The 18,570-nt window shown below is 50.2% G+C and overlaps 10 protein-coding genes across 10 annotated transcripts; 6 read left to right on the forward strand and 4 right to left on the reverse strand.

Moving 5' to 3' along the window:
- Positions 1 to 304: 304 nt before the first annotated feature.
- P175DRAFT_0527168 (bZIP transcription factor) lies at positions 305 to 1,737 on the forward strand (the record flags this gene model as incomplete). Its single annotated transcript, XM_040899505.1, has 2 exons — positions 305 to 413; positions 467 to 1,737. The coding sequence occupies 2 exons, from the start codon at positions 305 to 307 to the stop codon at positions 1,735 to 1,737; spliced, it is 1,380 nt and encodes a 459-aa protein (XP_040755110.1).
- Positions 1,738 to 1,938: 201 nt separating this feature from the next.
- P175DRAFT_03307 (uncharacterized protein) lies at positions 1,939 to 2,874 on the forward strand. The gene is made up of 2 exons (XM_040892851.1): positions 1,939 to 2,248; positions 2,310 to 2,874. Exons 1-2 carry the CDS (start codon positions 2,139 to 2,141, stop codon positions 2,560 to 2,562), a joined length of 363 nt encoding a protein of 120 aa, XP_040755111.1. The 5' UTR covers positions 1,939 to 2,138; the 3' UTR covers positions 2,563 to 2,874.
- A 239-nt stretch (positions 2,875 to 3,113) lies between these two features.
- plb2 (lysophospholipase Plb2) lies at positions 3,114 to 5,070 on the forward strand (the record flags this gene model as incomplete). The annotated part of the gene is made up of 3 exons (XM_040898109.1): positions 3,114 to 3,168; positions 3,218 to 3,866; positions 3,933 to 5,070. 3 exons carry the CDS (start codon positions 3,114 to 3,116, stop codon positions 5,068 to 5,070), a joined length of 1,842 nt encoding a protein of 613 aa, XP_040755112.1.
- A 178-nt stretch (positions 5,071 to 5,248) lies between these two features.
- Positions 5,249 to 6,956, reverse strand: P175DRAFT_0505556 (class I SAM-dependent methyltransferase; the record flags this gene model as incomplete). The annotated part of the gene is made up of 10 exons (XM_040898112.1): positions 5,249 to 5,279; positions 5,338 to 5,504; positions 5,557 to 5,817; positions 5,912 to 6,029; positions 6,127 to 6,164; positions 6,229 to 6,251; positions 6,339 to 6,500; positions 6,568 to 6,593; positions 6,734 to 6,774; positions 6,885 to 6,956. 10 exons carry the CDS (start codon positions 6,954 to 6,956, stop codon positions 5,249 to 5,251), a joined length of 939 nt encoding a protein of 312 aa, XP_040755113.1.
- A 399-nt stretch (positions 6,957 to 7,355) lies between these two features.
- P175DRAFT_0430247 (uncharacterized protein) lies at positions 7,356 to 8,944 on the reverse strand (the record flags this gene model as incomplete). The annotated part of the gene is made up of 5 exons (XM_040893418.1): positions 7,356 to 7,669; positions 7,767 to 8,227; positions 8,332 to 8,455; positions 8,545 to 8,674; positions 8,747 to 8,944. 5 exons carry the CDS (start codon positions 8,942 to 8,944, stop codon positions 7,356 to 7,358), a joined length of 1,227 nt encoding a protein of 408 aa, XP_040755114.1.
- A 1,196-nt stretch (positions 8,945 to 10,140) lies between these two features.
- Positions 10,141 to 10,776, reverse strand: P175DRAFT_0488926 (uncharacterized protein; the record flags this gene model as incomplete). Its single annotated transcript, XM_040895708.1, has 1 exon — positions 10,141 to 10,776. The coding sequence occupies one exon, from the start codon at positions 10,774 to 10,776 to the stop codon at positions 10,141 to 10,143; it is 636 nt and encodes a 211-aa protein (XP_040755115.1).
- Positions 10,777 to 11,037: 261 nt separating this feature from the next.
- Positions 11,038 to 11,873, reverse strand: P175DRAFT_02938 (uncharacterized protein). The gene is made up of 3 exons (XM_040892792.1): positions 11,635 to 11,873; positions 11,196 to 11,572; positions 11,038 to 11,127 (listed from the first exon to the last, which is right to left on the reverse strand). The coding sequence occupies exons 1-2, from the start codon at positions 11,719 to 11,721 to the stop codon at positions 11,201 to 11,203; spliced, it is 459 nt and encodes a 152-aa protein (XP_040755116.1). The 5' UTR covers positions 11,722 to 11,873; the 3' UTR covers positions 11,038 to 11,127; positions 11,196 to 11,200.
- Positions 11,874 to 12,026: 153 nt separating this feature from the next.
- On the forward strand, positions 12,027 to 12,854 carry P175DRAFT_0426129 (PIG-L family deacetylase; the record flags this gene model as incomplete). Its single annotated transcript, XM_040893146.1, has 1 exon — positions 12,027 to 12,854. The coding sequence occupies one exon, from the start codon at positions 12,027 to 12,029 to the stop codon at positions 12,852 to 12,854; it is 828 nt and encodes a 275-aa protein (XP_040755117.1).
- A 245-nt stretch (positions 12,855 to 13,099) lies between these two features.
- P175DRAFT_0468506 (sterol desaturase family protein) lies at positions 13,100 to 15,959 on the forward strand. The gene is made up of 5 exons (XM_040894966.1): positions 13,100 to 13,354; positions 13,413 to 14,087; positions 14,682 to 14,986; positions 15,036 to 15,334; positions 15,458 to 15,959. Exons 1-5 carry the CDS (start codon positions 13,207 to 13,209, stop codon positions 15,609 to 15,611), a joined length of 1,581 nt encoding a protein of 526 aa, XP_040755118.1. The 5' UTR covers positions 13,100 to 13,206; the 3' UTR covers positions 15,612 to 15,959.
- Positions 15,960 to 17,108: 1,149 nt separating this feature from the next.
- P175DRAFT_0553040 (uncharacterized protein) lies at positions 17,109 to 17,844 on the forward strand (the record flags this gene model as incomplete). The annotated part of the gene is made up of 4 exons (XM_040900460.1): positions 17,109 to 17,185; positions 17,250 to 17,398; positions 17,488 to 17,620; positions 17,682 to 17,844. Exons 1-4 carry the CDS (start codon positions 17,148 to 17,150, stop codon positions 17,842 to 17,844), a joined length of 483 nt encoding a protein of 160 aa, XP_040755119.1. The 5' UTR covers positions 17,109 to 17,147.
- Between the last annotated feature and the right edge of the window lie 726 nt (positions 17,845 to 18,570).

Here is an 18,570-nt window from a genome sequence, read left to right on the forward strand (position 1 = left end):
TGATTGGTGTGGCTTACTGGTCACATGTTGAACGGAGGGATATGATTGGCTGATGTGTGTAAGCCATGGGCACTATGACGTATCTGTAATTTTCATATCTTGGTACCTGTATTTGCCACAGAACGAGAGTAATTTACGCTGAATCCTGTCATGCTGCGTCAACGTAAGAAAAAAAACCGCTTTTAGTCTCGGAGTTTTGGATCGGGGATAAGGGGACATCACATGATCTCTCGTCTCCTCGCTGGGGGAAAAAAGTAACGGAAGAAACAACAGGATCACTGTTCATAAGCCAAGGTCAAGCATGATGTTGAACTCTGATTCTGCGGTTTTATCGAGTCCAGCCCATCAGCGGCCAAAGCGGGTTGTCACGGAGGCGCGGAAATTACAGAATAGAGAGGCACAGCGAGCCTACCGTTCGTATTTCACCTGTTTGGAACGATCTACGGTGAACTAATACCCCTGGCAGGCCAGCGACAAAAGGAGCGCTTAAAGAACGATGAGAAGTTGTCGAAAATGAAACGTGCTCCAGGGCAATACCAGCCGCTTCGGCCGTATCCAGCAGCAGGGAAATGTTCAAGTCCCTCCCAGGAGCGCGTAGTTGACCGGGCTAGACCTGCACCGGTTACAGGTTCGCAAGAGCCCCAGAATAGATTGAACGGGCCTCAAGTATATGGATCATCTCCTCAAAGCCAATTCCGCTTTGAGGAGACTCCTCTACCTGATGCGAGCTTAGCGTTGAGGCAGCTACCGACGGGTCAAGAGTCTGTGGCCAGTGCATCACACTCGTTCTCAAGCCATCTGGAGGCCGCTGCATCTGACCAACCCTATGTAGAGACTTGGTCTTCTGGCATACCGAACCTGGACCGAATAGGTAATAGGGACACTGGGACCGCACTGTTCAGCTACAGCCCGCCGGACTTCTCTGGCATAGATGACCTGCTTCTTGGGGAGCCTCCTCATACTGAGTCGCTCTCATTAGGGGACCTAGAAAAACAGGCCGAAAGTAACTCTGGCGGCGGCCGCGAAGCTTCCCCATCAGAGGATCCTGTTGATCAGGTGTCGCGTCGAACCCCTGATTCCGTACGGAACACAACCACCAACACCCTACAAACCAACATGGCATCACCATGGGATCCCCTGAATTTAGTACCCAAAGACAGCCCACTTCTCGTACCTCAACTTCCCAATCCATACACAAACCGCCTCCACACAACCCGTACTTCGCTTCTCACAGCCTGCATGTACAATGCCCTGTCTATTGGCATCAGGATGCAGGAATTCTTGAACTATAATTCCATGACAGTTTGCTCGCCATTTTATCGTCCAGCTACAGCAGGGGACGACCCGAAAGCCCTGCTTGCGGCTGTTTCTAATCCATCGATCCCTATTCACCTGCGTCCAACCCTCCCGCAAGTCCTTTTCCCCCATCATCCATTTTTTGATCTCATCCCGATCCCTGTCCTGCGAGCCCGTGCAATTACGCTGGCAGCGACCTCGCCGAATTTAGTAAATACCTTTGATTTAAAAAAGGATATTGTTGAAGGAGGGCTGGTGTGCTGGGGTGCTGTCGACACGGCTAACCTTGCAAGTGGCCAGCCGTGGGACTTGCGTAGCTGGGAAGCAGCTCCATGGTTTCTACAGAAATGGAAGTTACTGCTTAACGGCAATGATGGCGATCTGTGGCAGCAAAGCATCTGGTTTCAGGCTATGCGGGGGGGGGATATATCGGCGTTCTAAACTAACCGGAGATATATGCATAATATGGGGGGAACTTTGACAATCTCCATTTCCGACCACTCTTCTTTCATAACCCGTGGCATTCCAATTCGAGACGTGCAGGGGGCATTCAAAGAATTCCGACAGTGACTGGAGGAGCTCCTTCAGCAGCCATACGTGCCGTATACCCATTCTTCGATGATTACACTACCTAGGTATGAATTCTGGCAAAATCTGAGATATCCGAGCCTCCAAGGCTCTGTCTGTAAGATGATATGAGCCTGGTATATGGGACATTCGAACGGTCTATAACAAGGGTATAAATGGGGTAAACCCTTGCGTCCTGCCTTGTCTAATGCATCTTTCCTACGTCCAGCTCTTCTCACACTTGTTCAACAGAAGATAAAACCAGACAGCCAATCATGAGACCTTGGATCTTTGCTTTTACGGCCCTGGCAATATCTGTCCTGGCGCAAGACCCTGGCCCGTCTCCAACCGAGTCTGTTGGCTGTGAGCCTCACGGGGACCACTGGTAGGTCCCGTCCTCGAATAATCTACATTCATCTTACTGACGTGGTAATGGCAACGTGAAGGCACTGCGATGGCCCTGCATCTTCGACGGCTGTTGCAATATCAACCCATTCTCATGGCGACAATGACGACGAAGCCACTATCACTCCAACGGCCCCTAGCCCGATGGCGTCGGTAGGATGCGAACCACACGGTGACCACTGGCACTGCGACGGGCCGGCTGAAACCAGTGCAAGCGCAACCTCAACTTCAACTTCGACCGAGAGTCCGTCTGCAGCAGTTACTGATGATGAAGGTGCTGCCGCCCTTCTGTGATTTGGGACACACTACATTGCCAGATGAGCGAAGCCATAAAACCCAGTAGCTTCTTCAGTGAACCGTGCAACAATCATAAAGCTAGCTTGGAAAGATAGGAATATACTGTGGAAGTTATAATCATATCCACAAGAGCCAATGGTTAATTACAATTTGTTCTATTCCATTTATATACACTGGATTAAAACTATTTTTGGACTGAATCGATATCAGCCCACCAAACCCTCTACTCTTGAACTATACCTCCGCCTATAGTATTCAATTGGAATCCAAGCCCCAAATCCAAACCCAATTCGCAAAATCAGACTATACCAGCCATCTGATTGGAAGCCACGGTCCGTGGTCCGGGCCGACTTCTGCATCTGTTCATTTTATCCGAGGTTGAGGTCGCGGGAGCTTTGCTGTCGTCAAGCTTACGACACGACTTGGATGTATGGATCTCGAACCTGGGATCAGATTCGGGATATTTAATTGCGATCTTGTGGGCCATTTTTGCTCTGCGATATGTGAAAAGGTTAAATCAAGAGCTGGGTCAACCACATCCCTATACAATGAAGGCTTCTGTCACGCTAATAGTATTCATCGCGATTATATCGTTAAGCCAGTGTAAGTGCCATCAATGGTAAATATACCGAGGGGGTTCTGATTTTCCTAGCCTTCCCCAATGGACTTTTAAACACTATATCGGATTTCAAACGGGCTCTTCCTAATGCTCCTAATGGCTACACGCCTGAAGGCGAGACATGCCTGGTAAATAAGCCATCCATCCGGAACGCAACGGGTCTCTCGCCCAACGAAACGGCATGGCTGGCAGTAAGAAGAAATGTCACGGTGGGCGCGATGGAAGCCTTCTTTGGGAGGATTAACTTGGGTTCTCTGAATGCCAGCTCCTACCTTCACCAACATGCCAACAATGCATCGGCTTTACCAAATATCGGAATCGCCGCGTCTGGTGGTGGGTATCGAGCTCTAATGAATGGCGGCGGAGCTCTCCAAGCTTTCGATGCCCGCACGACAAACTCCACTCTTCCGGGCCACCTTGGGGGCATTTTACAGTCAGCTACCTATCTCGCTGGACTGAGCGGTGGCAGTTGGCTGGTTGGGTCATTGTATATGAACAATTTCACCACTGTTTCTGCGCTGCGGGACAGCGGCTCGGTGTGGCAGTTTCAAAACTCCATCTTGGTAGGTCCAACTGACAGCAACTATTTTCGGGTTTCGACTCCCCGGTATTACTCGCAGCTACAGGATGCAGTCAGTGGAAAGTCGGACGCGGGTTATGCCACTTCTATCACGGATTACTGGTATGTCGGATGTCCTCTTGGTACCCGAGCCCTAGAGGGTAGGTAGATGTGCTGATGCTAGCGCAGGGGTCGTTCTCTTTCGTACCAGCTTATCAATGCCACTCAGGGGGGCCTTGACTATACGTGGTCTTCGATTGCCTTGAGCGGGGACTTCCAACAGGGAAACACGCCCATGCCCCTGGTCGTTGCTGACGGGAGAGCGCCGGGCGAGATTCTGATCCCCGAGAATACGACGGTCTTCGAGTTCAACCCGTGGGAAATGGGCACCTTCAGTCGACCTCTGTCAGCATTTGTCCCCCTACAGTTTCTTGGGTCGAATTTCTCCTCCGGTACACTTCCCAGCGGACGGCCTTGCGTTCGTGGATATGACAATTCCGGGTTCGTTATGGGGACCTCGTCCTCTCTATTCAACCAGGCATTCCTCCAGCTAAATAACACGGAGGCACCCCAGGCGCTCAAGAACTCCATTCATAACATCCTCGCGTCAATTGGGGAAAACAACAACGATATAGCTGTCTACGAACCGAATCCGTTCTATCTGTATAATAACCAGTCGGTGTACGCGCATTCCACCATGTTGACCCTCGTGGATGGAGGCGAAGATCTGCAGAACATCCCTCTGGTTCCCCTTCTCGTGTCTCAACGCAATGTCGATGTGATTTTGGCCCTTGACTCTTCCGCCGATACCGCCACACGATGGCCGAACGGGACATCCATGGTAGCAACCTACGAACGGAGCGTGAACTCGTCGGGGCAAAGCCCGCATGACCGCATCGCTTTTCCGCCTGTGCCGGATCCAAACACATTCGTGAATCTGGGGTTGAACAACCGGCCAACTTTCTTTGGATGCAACAGTTCAAACGTCACGGCGGGGACGCCCCTGGTGGTGTATATCCCGAATGCGCCCTACATATATGCATCCAACGTGTCCACGTTCGATCTCGCGTACAATACTACGGAACGCGACGTGATCATCGAGAACGGCTACGATGTGGCAACCATGGGAAATGCAACAGTAGACTCTCACTGGGCGACTTGCCTGGGCTGTGCGATATTAAGCCGAAGCTTAGAACGAACGCACACGGCTGTGCCGGATATCTGCACAACATGTTTGCAAAAGTATTGCTGGGATGGTTCAATCAACACCACCAATCCCGGGAACTATTCTCCAGAATATAAACTGAGTCCGGTTAGGCTCGAATAGCCACGAGACTAGGCCTGCTCAACCCGTCTCATTACTTGCAGATTGATGTTTCAAGGTCACTATGATATGAGGTCGAAGCTAATGTTCCGTAATTTTTAATTCCAGCATTTCTTTAACAGGCCCTAAAAAGTCTCACGCCAGTGCATCTTCCTTTTGCTCTGTTGAAGGGCTATGTACCTTACTCAGGCCGACGACCGTAGACAAGATAACTGCGCGGGGCTGTTAGTCCGATAGCTCAAGATCGAAAAGACGTGTATGGAACCTCACTCATAGAACATGGCGTGTATTTTAGGATCCTTGATATCCTTCCGAGCCAACGCCGCCAGGACAGTCACTTCCTCTGGCGTCCACTGCTCAAATCGAGTCAACACCGCCATGGCTAATCCTTCAAACCCGGCGTCCAAAACCAGGTACATCCAGAGTCCGATTCTTTTCTGGATCCGGGTCAGGTGGTGAGGGCAAGACTCGGATCGATGAACAACATACCAGATTGGGGTCTTTCGGCCAGGCACCGATGGGGGCCTGGATTTTCTTCACCGTGATATCGACGAAACCAGCGTCTCGAAACCATTTCTCCAGGTAGAGAGCGGAATCCATGGAACGGCCCCGCTTGGCGAATGAATCACGGAGAACGTCGAAGAAATTGGCAATGTGTGTCCCTTGGTGAGTGCCGTCGGGAGATCTTACTTTGGTATGCATCTCGTGGAACTCGAACCAGCCACCGGGGGTGGTATGTCTACCGTGCGACTGTATGTGAGAACCTATCTATCCCTCCCGCCCCCCCCCCCCCCAAAACGGGTACTCTGGCGGGATTAACTCACTTGTATGCTTGCGCGATAACCTGGGCCGGATCCTCCAGAGCGCCAACTAGGTACCGAGCATGGATCAAGTCGAAGGATTCCGTGTAGAGCCACTCGGCTTCCATGTCGTCGACAACGAATTTCAGGTTAGGCGGCACACTGTCAACGATCAGTACGCTCTCGATCTTCTTTTCTGTATGTATGAAACGAAGACAGGCAGGAAAGACAAGGGCAAGGGCAAAAGGTGCGGGCCTACAATAGAGGCTGTGTAGGGCTTAAATCAATCCCAGTGACCTGCCCGACCAAGGGTCAGCATCTAGTTCCCACCATTTTGCCCTGGAGCTGTCCGAGTGATTACCTCCACCTCTGGATGTTGGTCGGCTTTTGGGTAGAAGGAAGGATTCATCAGTTTTTTTTTAAACCCCCCCAGAAACTACTACAAGCCCTCTCTCACAACACAGCACTCACCCACATCGATAGCCCAGATTCCGGTTCCAGTCCCGAGGTCCAGGATCCGCCGTGGGGTTTTAACCGGTGAAACAAACAACTTTCCGTCCAACATGGTCAGAGCCGCCTCGTGCTTCATATCCATCCGATTGGACTCTGCTTCGTCGTTGGGGAAGAAATAGCCTTGAGATGACGACCGGGTTAATTGTCGAGGCTTGCCGGGTCACGTTTGGGGGGTCGAGAAACCTACTGCCGTCTTTATAGGCATGGTATGTTCTGCCATTTTCTTGCCGGTAGTCCAAGGCCGAGGAGGTCACAGACGTGGTGTATTGGGATATGCAAGGCAAGCCATGTCAGTGCCTCACTCTGGTGGAATCTATACATAAAAGCAGAGGAAAGCAAGGGGTAACTATTACAGCTCATCTCCGTAGGTTGAATCATTCTCCGTAGCCTGTTTCTCTCTAACTCCGAAAGTTGGACAAGTGAACGGGCGGCAGTTAATATCGTTTGCAAATCAAGGGACACCAAAAAAAAAGGGCCATTAGCTGCCCAGTTTGTCGCACTAACATTATGGTCAATATCGATGACAGGATCCTCCGCACCCAGTTCTTGGGGATCTTCCTCTGGAGGCGTTGCCATTTCGGCAGGATTAGGAATGGATTAAAGGCTATTGAGAGACGGGGGGAAAACGTTCAGATCAAGTCAAGAAAGACTGACATAGACGGGGAAGCCGCCTACTATGTAAGAATCCACCGAACAAAAGTACAAACGGGGGTGGATGTCCGCTAAACGATGTATCGTCTAAGCGAAGAGGGGCCGTTTGGAGTCATGAAGCGGTGAGGATCGGGTATTTTACTAGGTATTATGATATCTGGTTCAAGAATTGCCTTTTTTATACTTAGTGAACTATAGTTTGTTAACTAGTTCGTTGACTAGTTCTGCAGCGGAGTAATATCGTGGACGAACCTGCTCAAAGGTGGCCAATAAGGGTATATATTCAGAGTATATCGCATCTTAAGATAACACGGATTCGAAATATCAGGCCAATTCGCACTCAATAAGGCTTTCAACCCCCTGCTCATGGCTCCATATCTTCACCACTTTCAGACCAGCGGACTGGAAAAGCTGCTTCCATTCAGCCTCGTTGCGCTCCTGCGAAGATAGCATATTCATCATCATCAAGTCTAGCGCGGTTTCTTGCCAGTCGGCCCCGGTATTAGCGATCACGATCTCATTCACCAGTAATTTACTGTATCCCGGTTCCATGGCTGCCGTAACTCTCGCCAGGATCTTCCGACAGCTTTCATCGGACCAGTTGTGCAGGATGGAGTGAAGGAAATAAGCCCGAGCCCCTAGATGATCAAAGATTGTATGTTAGCAGTGTGTTGTGTTTCCTCATCCCGCGACCTTTCTCGCCCCTACGCTCCTCGTAGTGTCTTCTTATCTTACCCTTGATGGGCTGCTCGGTGAAGAAATCATAGACCATCGGGGTAAATGTCGGGGCGATGCTTCCTTGGATCTCGTCAATCACAACCGGGAGCTCTTGAAGAATTAAGCCGCCGGGTGCGGTAGGATGCTTTCGGCGAAATTCTTCCAGATCGTGACCTTTCCCGCCACCAATATCGACCAGCAACACCGAATCCGCGTCGTGCTTCATTCCTTTCACGAGTCCTTGCGCCACGGGAAAGAAGTCCGCGTCCATCCAGCTGGGCCGGCCTTGGTGGTATGCCCCCATGTGATGATTGAAATCCGTCATGAGTTGTGGATTCCTAGCGGCCCACGCAAACCAATGTAGCGAGGTACCAAAGGCATGCTGGAAGGGCCCATCCTTGGGATCCGTGGGGTTTTGGAACCCATTCTCCTTCAGGTATTTTGGGAGGTGGTAGATGGTCGGAATGACGCCTTGGGCACTGTGATGTCGAGTTAACGAATTATCCCGATCTCCTGACTCCACAATGCCTGTGTACTGGAGGTGAAGGAAGTTGAAGATGAAACTTTTTGATGGACAGCTTACATCCATGAAAATCCAGAGCCATACTTGTCGGTGGCCAACGATCTGGAGAGGTTAGTGTGCTGATATTCATCGAGCCCCGTTTCCTGTATCGTGCCCATGGCGGCTAGATGCCGTAAAATTCGGCCTGTGGCAGTCTGAGATTAGACCCAACAAGCGCAAGTCCTCTCAGTTCGTTCGTTTAACACTATAGTTAAAGGAATCGTGAATGCTTACTTAACAGCACAGGGTCTGCTCCACTCCATGCACCTAGCTGAGAAACCGTTTTCGGGCTATCCCCATCCCTCGATAGCAGGGGAAACAGCCCCAGACTGATTGCCGTGTAGATGGAACTATACAGGTTTGGCTGGCGCCCCGGAGGGTTTTGCCATTAGATTATTTCTATGGGCCAGATCTTTTGGGTCACACACATACATACCTCGGCCCAACAGAGTCTAATAATGGTTTCTTTCGGGGTTTCCAGCGCACGCACAAGCGCACGAGCGGACTTCAGCAGTTGCTGTCTGGTCTGACTGTTGTTATCCGTAAGGTCTTTCCCTTGCGTGGCAATGTCCTGGAGAAGACTAGGGAGTGCATTCATGTCACAGGGCAACGTGGCAATAGCATCAATGTCCATGTCATGCCGTCCAAGAAATGCAGAAGCGCCGCTCCCATCCTGCGCATAATTAGATTCTGCCATTCTTGCAGCCTTGCAGACAGGGGGTAGGTAATAATAAGAGGTGGTTAATAAAAAATAAAGGGGAGTTAGTTAGCTGTTTAATATCTTCACAATAAGCAGCACATGTGGACCTAATAAACCATGCTCGAAGCCGTTCACCTTATTACCTTTAATTCTTACACCGTAAAGCTAAATTCCTACTATTTCTCCGTCTTATCTCAATGAGGGAATGGTCCTGCCCTCCGAGCTCTTGCTTGGGACGGTACTCCGTACACGATGCCAATCAGCAGTGGAGTACTCCGTACTCTGTACGATATATCGCTTCTCAACCAGTGTGGTTAAAGTTAAACTCGCGATTTAGTACTCGGTAATTGGAGAGAATGATCACAATTCAATCAGCACTTCAGCAGTCTGATTTTCTAAGAAGTGATGGGTGATGGTCAATGGCATCCCCTCCGGCTCCGGCACGGCGCGGTGGATTCAGCCAGACGAATGATCGGTGTTACTCTAGAGTATCTCCTACTCTGCAGGCGCGCTAAAACTAGTTAGCATTAGTTGTGAAGTTTGAATCAGGAGATGGAAAGGGGGGGGGTAGTTAATACCAGTAGTACGGAGTAGTACGGAGCGCAGAGTAGAGTAGGCTTGTCCCATTCTGCACATGTAGTTAGTTACCACCAGCAACGATTACTCCGTACTGGGACCGTTAAGCCGGTGTGAAAGCAATGCATATCCTTGCCAGATTCTTCACTCCTGCATGTCTTCCCTGTCCCCTCGTCTCGTGTGCGACCCCCCCTGCGGGACTCTCCAGCTTCTAGGCTAGTGAGTGGACCAGCAGAACACCCGCGGCTTTTCCACGGGCCATGCGGAAATTTCTCTATAAATTTTAATGGATCATGCCAAGCTAATCAAATTCCGGCGCTGGACGGAGTAAACCCGAGCTATATTATACCGGAAAATGTGGCATAAATTTGGTGCACGCACTGCAATCCGGAATTGACCAACAAGCATACTATAGTTAGTTAACTAGTGATTCAAACTGAGCTGAAGTGGACGCCAATGAATTAATAATAGATAGTATATTCAGCCTTCGAACTCGTCACAGGTTTGGCCAACACAATGAATATTAACATAACATGCACGTATATAGACAATAATCAAAGAATGGCAGCGACGGCCGCCGCAGCAAGGACCGGAGCAGCGGTAATCAACGCGCCGACGGGTTTCCCAGCAGCAGCAGCAGCAGCAGCACCGGGGGTTTGGGTTGCCTGGGGCGCGGTGAATGAATCCAACCCGCCGGTGACCGTCAGCCGGTAGTAGTATTCGGTAGTAGGCACTGGGGAGTAGGTCGCCTGGCTAGAAGTGGAAGAGGCATACGAAGCACCGTCCAGGTCTCCGGTTATGCCGACGCTCATGGTGCAGCTGGCGGACTCGGTCCAAGATTTGAGGGCGCACTCGTACGACTGGGTGACGGTGAGATCGTAGCTGGTTTCCTTGCCCGACGTCGATGCGATGTACTGGCCGGTGAGGCTGACAGTCTCGGGGCCCTGGATGATGGTCCACGAGTGGCTGATGTCGCAGTCTGTTGCCGGGGCATTCTTTCGACAGCCAACTTCGTAGGTGGTCGCCACCGCATTAATGCCGGCGACGCTGGCGGCAGTGCTGGTCCAGCCTCCATACTGCATCAAGGTCGCATCCCAGCTGGGACTGAAGTACCCAATAATGCTGGAGCTGTCGTCGGCCTTGACAGCCAGAGTAGACAGGGCAGCGACGAGGAGGAATGAGGTCAGCATTGCGGGTGCTTTCGTTCTTTCTTTCTTTCTTTCTTTCTTTCTTTCTGTCTTTCCTTCCTACTTAGTTTAAATAGGCAGATGGCCGAGGGAGAGTAGAGGGAAATAAACCTGACAGGTAAAGATGCAGGCTAATCTCCTAGATTACTCGAGTACGGGGGGAAATGGCTCAATCAAGGTAACCCTTAGGTGTAGCATCAAATGACGGGGAGCCTCACAATCCTTCAAATATCCTTGCAAGTTCATTCGAATGCTCTTCCATGAGGGCATGAAAGATAGGGGCTGAGACATCACCAGAACCAATGCTCAACGATTGGATCGGTCGTTCCTTAGAGCCAATATAAGTTAAATTAGCTGGAGCCTCATTGGACCTGATGTATCTCCACCAGACTAGGTGGATGGGCTGTATAGTCTCCAGCTACCTGCTCTAATATGTGGTCAGTATTTCAGCAGTTCGATGTCTTGGATCTTGCGGCTGCAAATAAGATCGCTGTCGTGCTGCGACACAGAGGATGGAATGCATCATATGCTCATTATCGAAGGCCATTGGAAGTTGACCTTGTACATGGTATACTTGGGTCAGTCTCGACATGGAGATATGGATATTTATCAAGCAGCAGACGACAACGACGCAACCCCTGCTGAGAGCTTCCGCCCATCCACTCGAAGACCAAGCCTCTGAACCCTCAATTAAGCACGGGGCACCACCCTCTCTCGACTTCTGGGCCGTGGCGATTGACCGTGAATAGTGACGGCTGGAGCTCCAACTATCCGCTACGTTGAGAACCATCGATGAGGCCTGCAAGATGTGTTATTATGAGATATTTCAGCACCCGCTTGATAGGATGTACGCTTGTTTACACATTCCAAGGTTAAATTGGAGGTTAACCGACGCGCCAAATGTGTTTTGCTTCGACCCCTTGACACCGAAATGGCGTCAACAAACATCAGCCGATGCAACCCCCCAGCAATATATTGAGCTCGCGACGCGTACCCTACATTTAGGCTTGAGCGGCGGGTTGGGCCGGAGAGGAGGTACTGGAATGTCCAGAGGATCCAAGAATGCGACCGCAACAAAATCACCCCCACGCGCTAAACAAGGAGATCAGGAAGCAAGATGCATATAAGAAATAGGGTAAGACTTTCTCCAGCCGGGTGTGCAACCGAGGCCAGATGCACAGCTGCTCCCTTTCATCTGTGGGTATTGGGTCTGTTCCAGCCTCGAGGTTACTGCAGCGGCATTCATCACGAAAATGAAATTTCCAATCCTGCTGAATGTGATCGGCCTCTTTGGCCTCACTTCCTTGGCTGCACATACTTTGAACATCGTGGCGCATCCAGACGATGACCTTCTCTTCCAGAACCCGGATATTCTGCACGATATCAATAACGACATTACGGTTCGCACCGTATTTATAACCTCCGGCGATGCAGGCCAAGACCCCAACTATTGGACCCAGCGCCAGGCCGGGGCGATGGCTGCGTATGCCCAGATGGCCGGTGTCTCGAGTACCTGGGATGAATCAGATATCGGCGTCCACGGCAAGGACATTCCACTCTACACCCTCCGAGAAGCAAGCCAAGTCTCCGTCGCCTTCATGCATATCCCGGACGGCAGTATCGACGGCAACGGCTTCGCTGGTACGGGATACCAGACTCTGGAGAAACTCTGGAAGAACCAAATTAGCCCGATCAAAACGATTGACGATTCCGCCACGACCTATACGAGACAAGAACTTATCGACACGCTGACGAAAATCATTAACGACTTTAAGCCGACGAAGATCAACTCCCTCGACTATCTGCACGATTTTGGAACCGGCGACCATAGCGACCATACGGCAACCGGGCTGTTCACCAACACCGCAACCATTTCATCCTCTTTCCCCGGCAGCGTCCTTGCCTATCGAGGATATCCCATCAAGAACGACCCGGTTAACGTCGGCGGTAACGACCTGGCGCGGAAAAAGGCCGCATTTTACACCTATGCTGGATATGATGCGAGCGTGTGTGCCAGCGACCAGGCTTGCGTGAACACCGAATATGAACTCTGGCTGCCTCGTCTGTACACCGCAAATTAATAGGGGCTGCCGCTGCGAGTCGCCATGCGGTGTGCGGTTAGGGGCTTTGATTTCCAGTGCCAAATCAAATCCCATGAATCACTTTCCTGTTAGTGACTGTAGAGACGTTCAAGTTGATCGTTGCCTGGTAGCGCGGATCAGTTGATTTTCAGCATCCGGAGTGGTGTGTCTGATCAGACCATCCCGGGATCTCCCTGGGACCCGCACCAAATCAGACAACATTTGATATACATATATAGAGATCTGAGAGAGAGGAAATTCGAACAAAGTTTAGTACCTGCATGTAACAAGCTCTTCCTTTTTCTTTTCTTTTTTTGAAGAAAAAAAAAAAGTAAGAGCCTCCTCTCTCACTATGGCATCTGCCAATCTCACGATCCCGTCGCAGCCCATGTCATACACTGAACTGGTGCATGTGGCCCAACAGGACCTCAGTCTTTCGCTTCCAGAACAGCTATGGTGGGCTCACTACGCGTTTTGGAACAATGATATCCTCGCGACAGGTAATCCCCGCAAAATTCCAGACCCGTTTGCTGCTAGGACGCAGCTAACGCCAAGCAGGAATCATCACCTTCCTAGCCCACGAAGTCATCTACTTCGGCCGCTGCCTCCCCTGGATCATCGCCGACTCCCTCCCCAATGTCTTCCGCCGGTTCAAAATCCAAGACCAAAAGCCACCCCCAACCGTCCACGACCAATGGACCTGCGTCAAATACATCCTGCTCATCCATTTCGTCATCGAACTCCCCCTGATTGTCCTTTTCCACCCCATGATGGACATGTGCGGACTCCAGTACACCCCCCCCTTCCCTCGTCTTTCGCTGCTGTCGGCCCAAGTGGCCCTCTTCTTCATCGTTGAAGACACCTACCACTATTGGCTCCATCGTGCCATGCACTGGGGGCCCCTGTATCGCTCCATTCACCGCATCCATCATCAATACGCCGCGCCGTTCGGGTTAACCGCGGAGTACGCTAGTCCCTGGGAGACATTTCTGCTGGGTCTGGGCACGATCTGTCCGCCCCTAGTGCTGGGTTATTTCACTGGGGATGTGCATTTGGTGACCGTGCTGGTGTGGATGGCTCTGCGCCAACTGCAAGCGATCGATTCGCACTCGGGCTATGATTTTCCCTGGAGTTTGCGGCGGTTGATGCCGTTTTGGGGAGGATCCGATTGGCATGATGATCACCATCGCTATTTCTGGGGCAATTATTCGAGTTCGTTTCGGTACTGGGATAGTAAGTTTTTTTTTTTTTTTTCTTTCTCCGTTTCTCTGCTGCGGATGGTGCTAATATGGATGTATAGTTTTGATGGGTACTGTGGCCGGGCCTCGGGGAAAAGCAATGGGACATAATCCGCGAGGTTGATCAGGAGAACAAAATCCACCCTTGTTGACAAGCTTGGTTTTTTTTTTTTTTTTTAATATAATGTTTAATTCCGGATGCTCTAAAGATGTTAATGTCTCAATATAATTTGCACTAATGCACCTTAAACTATCGGGTCTTGGTATCAATACGGAGTATATAAGCCTTGCGCACTAACTAATGAATCAGACAGAATCCCACTGCATTTTGGTCCCCATTAACGTTCTCAAACAAGAAATCAAAAAGTACTGTTCCGGTTCGTAAGTACCAGTTCCATGCGGAGTACTTTGGATGAGAAGAGCGTCCTGCTGGATCGTGCATCGAGGCCTCCCCACTAAAACCAGCGTGGGCTAGTTGGCGGCACTTGCTCCCCCCCCCCCGGAGGATCCCAGGGAAAACAGCCAGATCCAGACCTTCGGAAACGTGGATACTTAATCCATCCTTTCCCCGCTATCTCCAAGATCACAGTTCGATTCCTCACGGATCTGCAGGAACGTCCTGTCGAAAAGAAGGTATCGAATCTTCCTTCTCTTGAAATAAGGAGTTTGGTGTTGCGAAATGCAAAATCCGAAATGACACATCAAACGCCGTTGCCGGATAATCCGTGTTCCGAAGCATCCACCGCCCTCTCGTTGGCTACTTGGATGGAGGACGGACTCTCTCTCTCTCTCTCTCTCTCTCTCTCACACATTCCATCTCCCCCCTTCCAGTTCTATTGCACTCCTACTCTGTACTCGTCTTTTTCATCGAGTTGTCCTACTCCGCTATCTATTGTACCCGGTCTGAAGAAAACAACCCAAAATAAACAAGTCTAAATCTAAGATGGACCCCCCTATCCGTGTCATCATCTATGTCTGTGTTACCGATATAACTGGCAATCCTCAGCGACGCCATACGACTCTGGGAGAAGCCGTCTGTAGGGATCTCTGCAACCGCAAGTTTCACTCTCTTCCCACCCCATTGGGATACGATCATGTACATATCCCCCCGGATTTTGACGCTTTACAACCGCTCAAGAGATGGTTTATCTTCGATCTGAATGTCCGGGAGATGCTCTCCTACGGTGATGTGACCCGGGTCCCACATCTGGTGTTTTTGGCCAGTCGTCAAGAGGATGAATGGTGAGTCGGTTGCCGGATTTTCTTTGGAGAACAAATTTACTTGGGAATATTAAAGAGCTAGCCGGCTCGATGGATAAACATATGCAAGTACATGCTTATCTGGGTGCAATAACAACCAAACAGGATCTTTATCCGACGCGACAAATGGACTGAAAAAGCTAAATCCCGAACAAAATCCTTCACCTGGGGTGGAGAACTAGAGCAGAAGCTCGTAGCTGAAATGCGCAAACAGGCCACCAGTCGCTTGCAAAATAACGCGAGCCATGACACGTCATGATTCCTCGACCCTCCTTGTCTTCGACTTTTCCTATATAAGAATCATCAATTTCCGGTTTCTGGTATCTTGGCTTCGTGCCGTTACCTCTCACGTTGCCACGATGATTATGATCCGCTGTCAAGGAGTCTCAGGCGGTGTATCCCCTCGGCACGATGGACATCTTTCATTGTCCTTGTCCTCTTGCCAGTCCCAGACATCCATGCGCTGAGCTGGAGGACAGGTCACGCGGTTCTGGATGGCCGGCCTACACCGTGCAATGTATACCGTTGCCTCGTGTCCGCAGATTCCGAACCGACCCCGGACGTTGTTACACATCTGAGTTCTTCTGCATGTGTCGGCCAAGAAAAGAAAAGGGGCCTTTTTTTTCTTCCTTTTTCTTTTCTTTTCTTTTTTTTTTTTTTTTTTTTCCTTTTTTCTCTCTTCTTGATTTTTGTGTCGATGATTTTGACTTTAGGGTTGATACCGCGGAGTAAGAGTATGCAAAGCCTAATAGTGTGGGATCTGACCGCGCTCTGCCTATGTTAATATCCTGTATATTTATATATATATATATACACGGCGCAAAACGGATAAGGTGGGGCGGGGAAATCATACCTTGGGGGAATATCGTTAAAAAGGCCCGCGCGCACGGTGAACCGAGTTTACAGTGGGAAATATACTGGGAAACAAATATACATCAGCAGAGGAAAGAGGACAACGGATGACTATCCAAGATGGCGATGTCCTCATGGTTGACGTTATTTTATACTTGCGGAGCTACCTAACACACCCTGCCTGCTAATCTGATGAACAATTTTGGCCCAGCAGTAACACCGAAGATACTATCCTACCCGACTGGGGGTTACTAGGGCCATCTCCTAAAAATTGCTATCCGTCCACCGATGGCCTATGGTGATGCGGGTACAGAACAATATGGTTTTTTTGGATTTTGCTCTGCTGGACTAATCACATAGTGCGGGCCTACCAGGCATGGGATGATTGGGTTAGGATAATTCTGGTACTAGAATCAAGATTCCCTTGTCCAGGTAATCCACTGCCTGGATCCGTTTAGTTAGGTTATTAATCATTTTGATAGCATGCGCCGAAGAGTTAACACTTAACACTCCCTTTATCCAGGGAACCCGCATACGGGCTACAAGCGTGGTGTCTGACTGGAACTACCTGAGTCATTGAGAGGTACCTAGGTAGGTACAACCTGACACAGGCTACCACTTACTCCTTCCTCGGGGAGGGATGCTTGTCTGATGACAGCTTCACAACAAGCTCGCCTGCGTTGGAACCCATGAATGACAAGAATCAACTATTGTTTGCTTTTCCAGGAGCCTTCCCCCTCCCTCCCTTAGAATTTCCTCAGACAAAAAAGCCTGTGGATGGCACTATGCTGAAAATAGAACATCGTGCATAACTCCGCGTAAGAAGGGAACGCATTCAGTGGGAGAGTCCAGCGGTTGGTATCCACCAGGGTCAATTCCGACGCGTGGTGCAAAAGCCTCTTTAATTTCTTAGTCATGGAATCGGGGGGCATGGTTGACAGCCATGGACGTCACTGTAAGTGCGACCCCGATCTGTTACCAGTAGCAGGCATAACTCAGTGTAAAACCGGCATTTTGACACGGAGCTCTGACTACGATATTCCAGTCTGGCACGCGTGGGCGGTTCTTTTTCTTCTTCGGCTACGGACGGTCGATCGTTCCTTTGCAAAACTGAAGGGTTTCGCTTGAGTGATGAGGTTTTACTCTGGGACAACGAAATGGGATTCTTAACCGTCGCCCCCCACTTGGAGGAGCGTAGGTCCGTTGTCGGCACTTGAACACGGGGGAAGTCCGAGGGAATTCTTCACGCAGAAGAAGACCACACAGCTAATGATGTCGCACAGCAGTTGAACCAGTGGTTTTCCAGAACATGGCCCACAAGGTCCTCCACGGCGTTGGACATATCGACGGAGTACGGAGTACGCACGTCATCGAGCTCCACGAAGTGTTTTCTTATGGAGTCCATCATCAGCCTTTGTGAAGCGGGGACTGAAAGCGATGTATTCGTGCTTTGCTTTGCAATGCCTGGGTGTCCAAGATCACCCAGGCCTGTGGTGGTGCGGGACTTTCTCGCCCGCATAAGCTTAATGAAGCCGCAAACCTTGCCCGTCTGGAAACAGCTCTCATTTGACAGACAGAATGAGAACAGTATGACCTGGAAGATGGGAAGTCCCTACGCGAATGAAACGGCGGTCACTTGACCCGGGGGGGTTCAGCTAGCCACGACTCTGTCTGAAGGAGCCGTTTTTTTTTTTTTTTTTTTTTTTTGTTTCGGCGAAAGCTTAAACCCCAATATATGGCCCTAGTCATCAATCTTATAATCTTATTGCCTTGTCTTTTCTACTAGGCGCTTCATTGGTATGTCATGTCATGGCCGATGATCGTTGGCGACGCAATCTCGGATCCAGAGAGAACAACCTGATCATGCAATCGGCAACCCCCCTCTCTCGTAGGCATTCATCGCTGGGTTGAGTTTTCCAAGGGGGAGAGATATCAAGCGACGAGAAGGCGCCGTTGAATGGCCTGCAACAAGCAGCCCCGTAAGAGCGCAAATATCGGATCATCACGGACATGTGATGGTGTATTATGATTGCCGGGGGGGGGGGGTTGTAGAGGGATAGTGTGTAGTTGTTGATGCTATTCACCTTGCGGAAGCCCGATACGCTCGTTGTCTTGTGTGGGACTCACTGGTTAGTATTTTTATAAACCTACCTCTAGATAGTTACTGCATGGGGGAATGGATAGTAATAGAACAGACAAGATAATAATAGCTTTTGCAAACAAGGGCCTTCCTTTTTGATTTGTCTCCGGGTGTATGTATGCCTCTTCTCCCCCACCATGGACTGAAAGAAGTCCCACCATGAATCTAATCTCCTGGGCACTTTACCGTTCAGCTAAAAGGTGTCCAGACAGTCATCTCTAGCTGA

This window comes from Aspergillus ochraceoroseus (genome assembly GCF_002846915.1).
Source record: "Aspergillus ochraceoroseus IBT 24754 chromosome Unknown P175scaffold_1, whole genome shotgun sequence".
In the NCBI taxonomy this organism is placed as follows: domain Eukaryota; kingdom Fungi; phylum Ascomycota; class Eurotiomycetes; order Eurotiales; family Aspergillaceae; genus Aspergillus; species Aspergillus ochraceoroseus.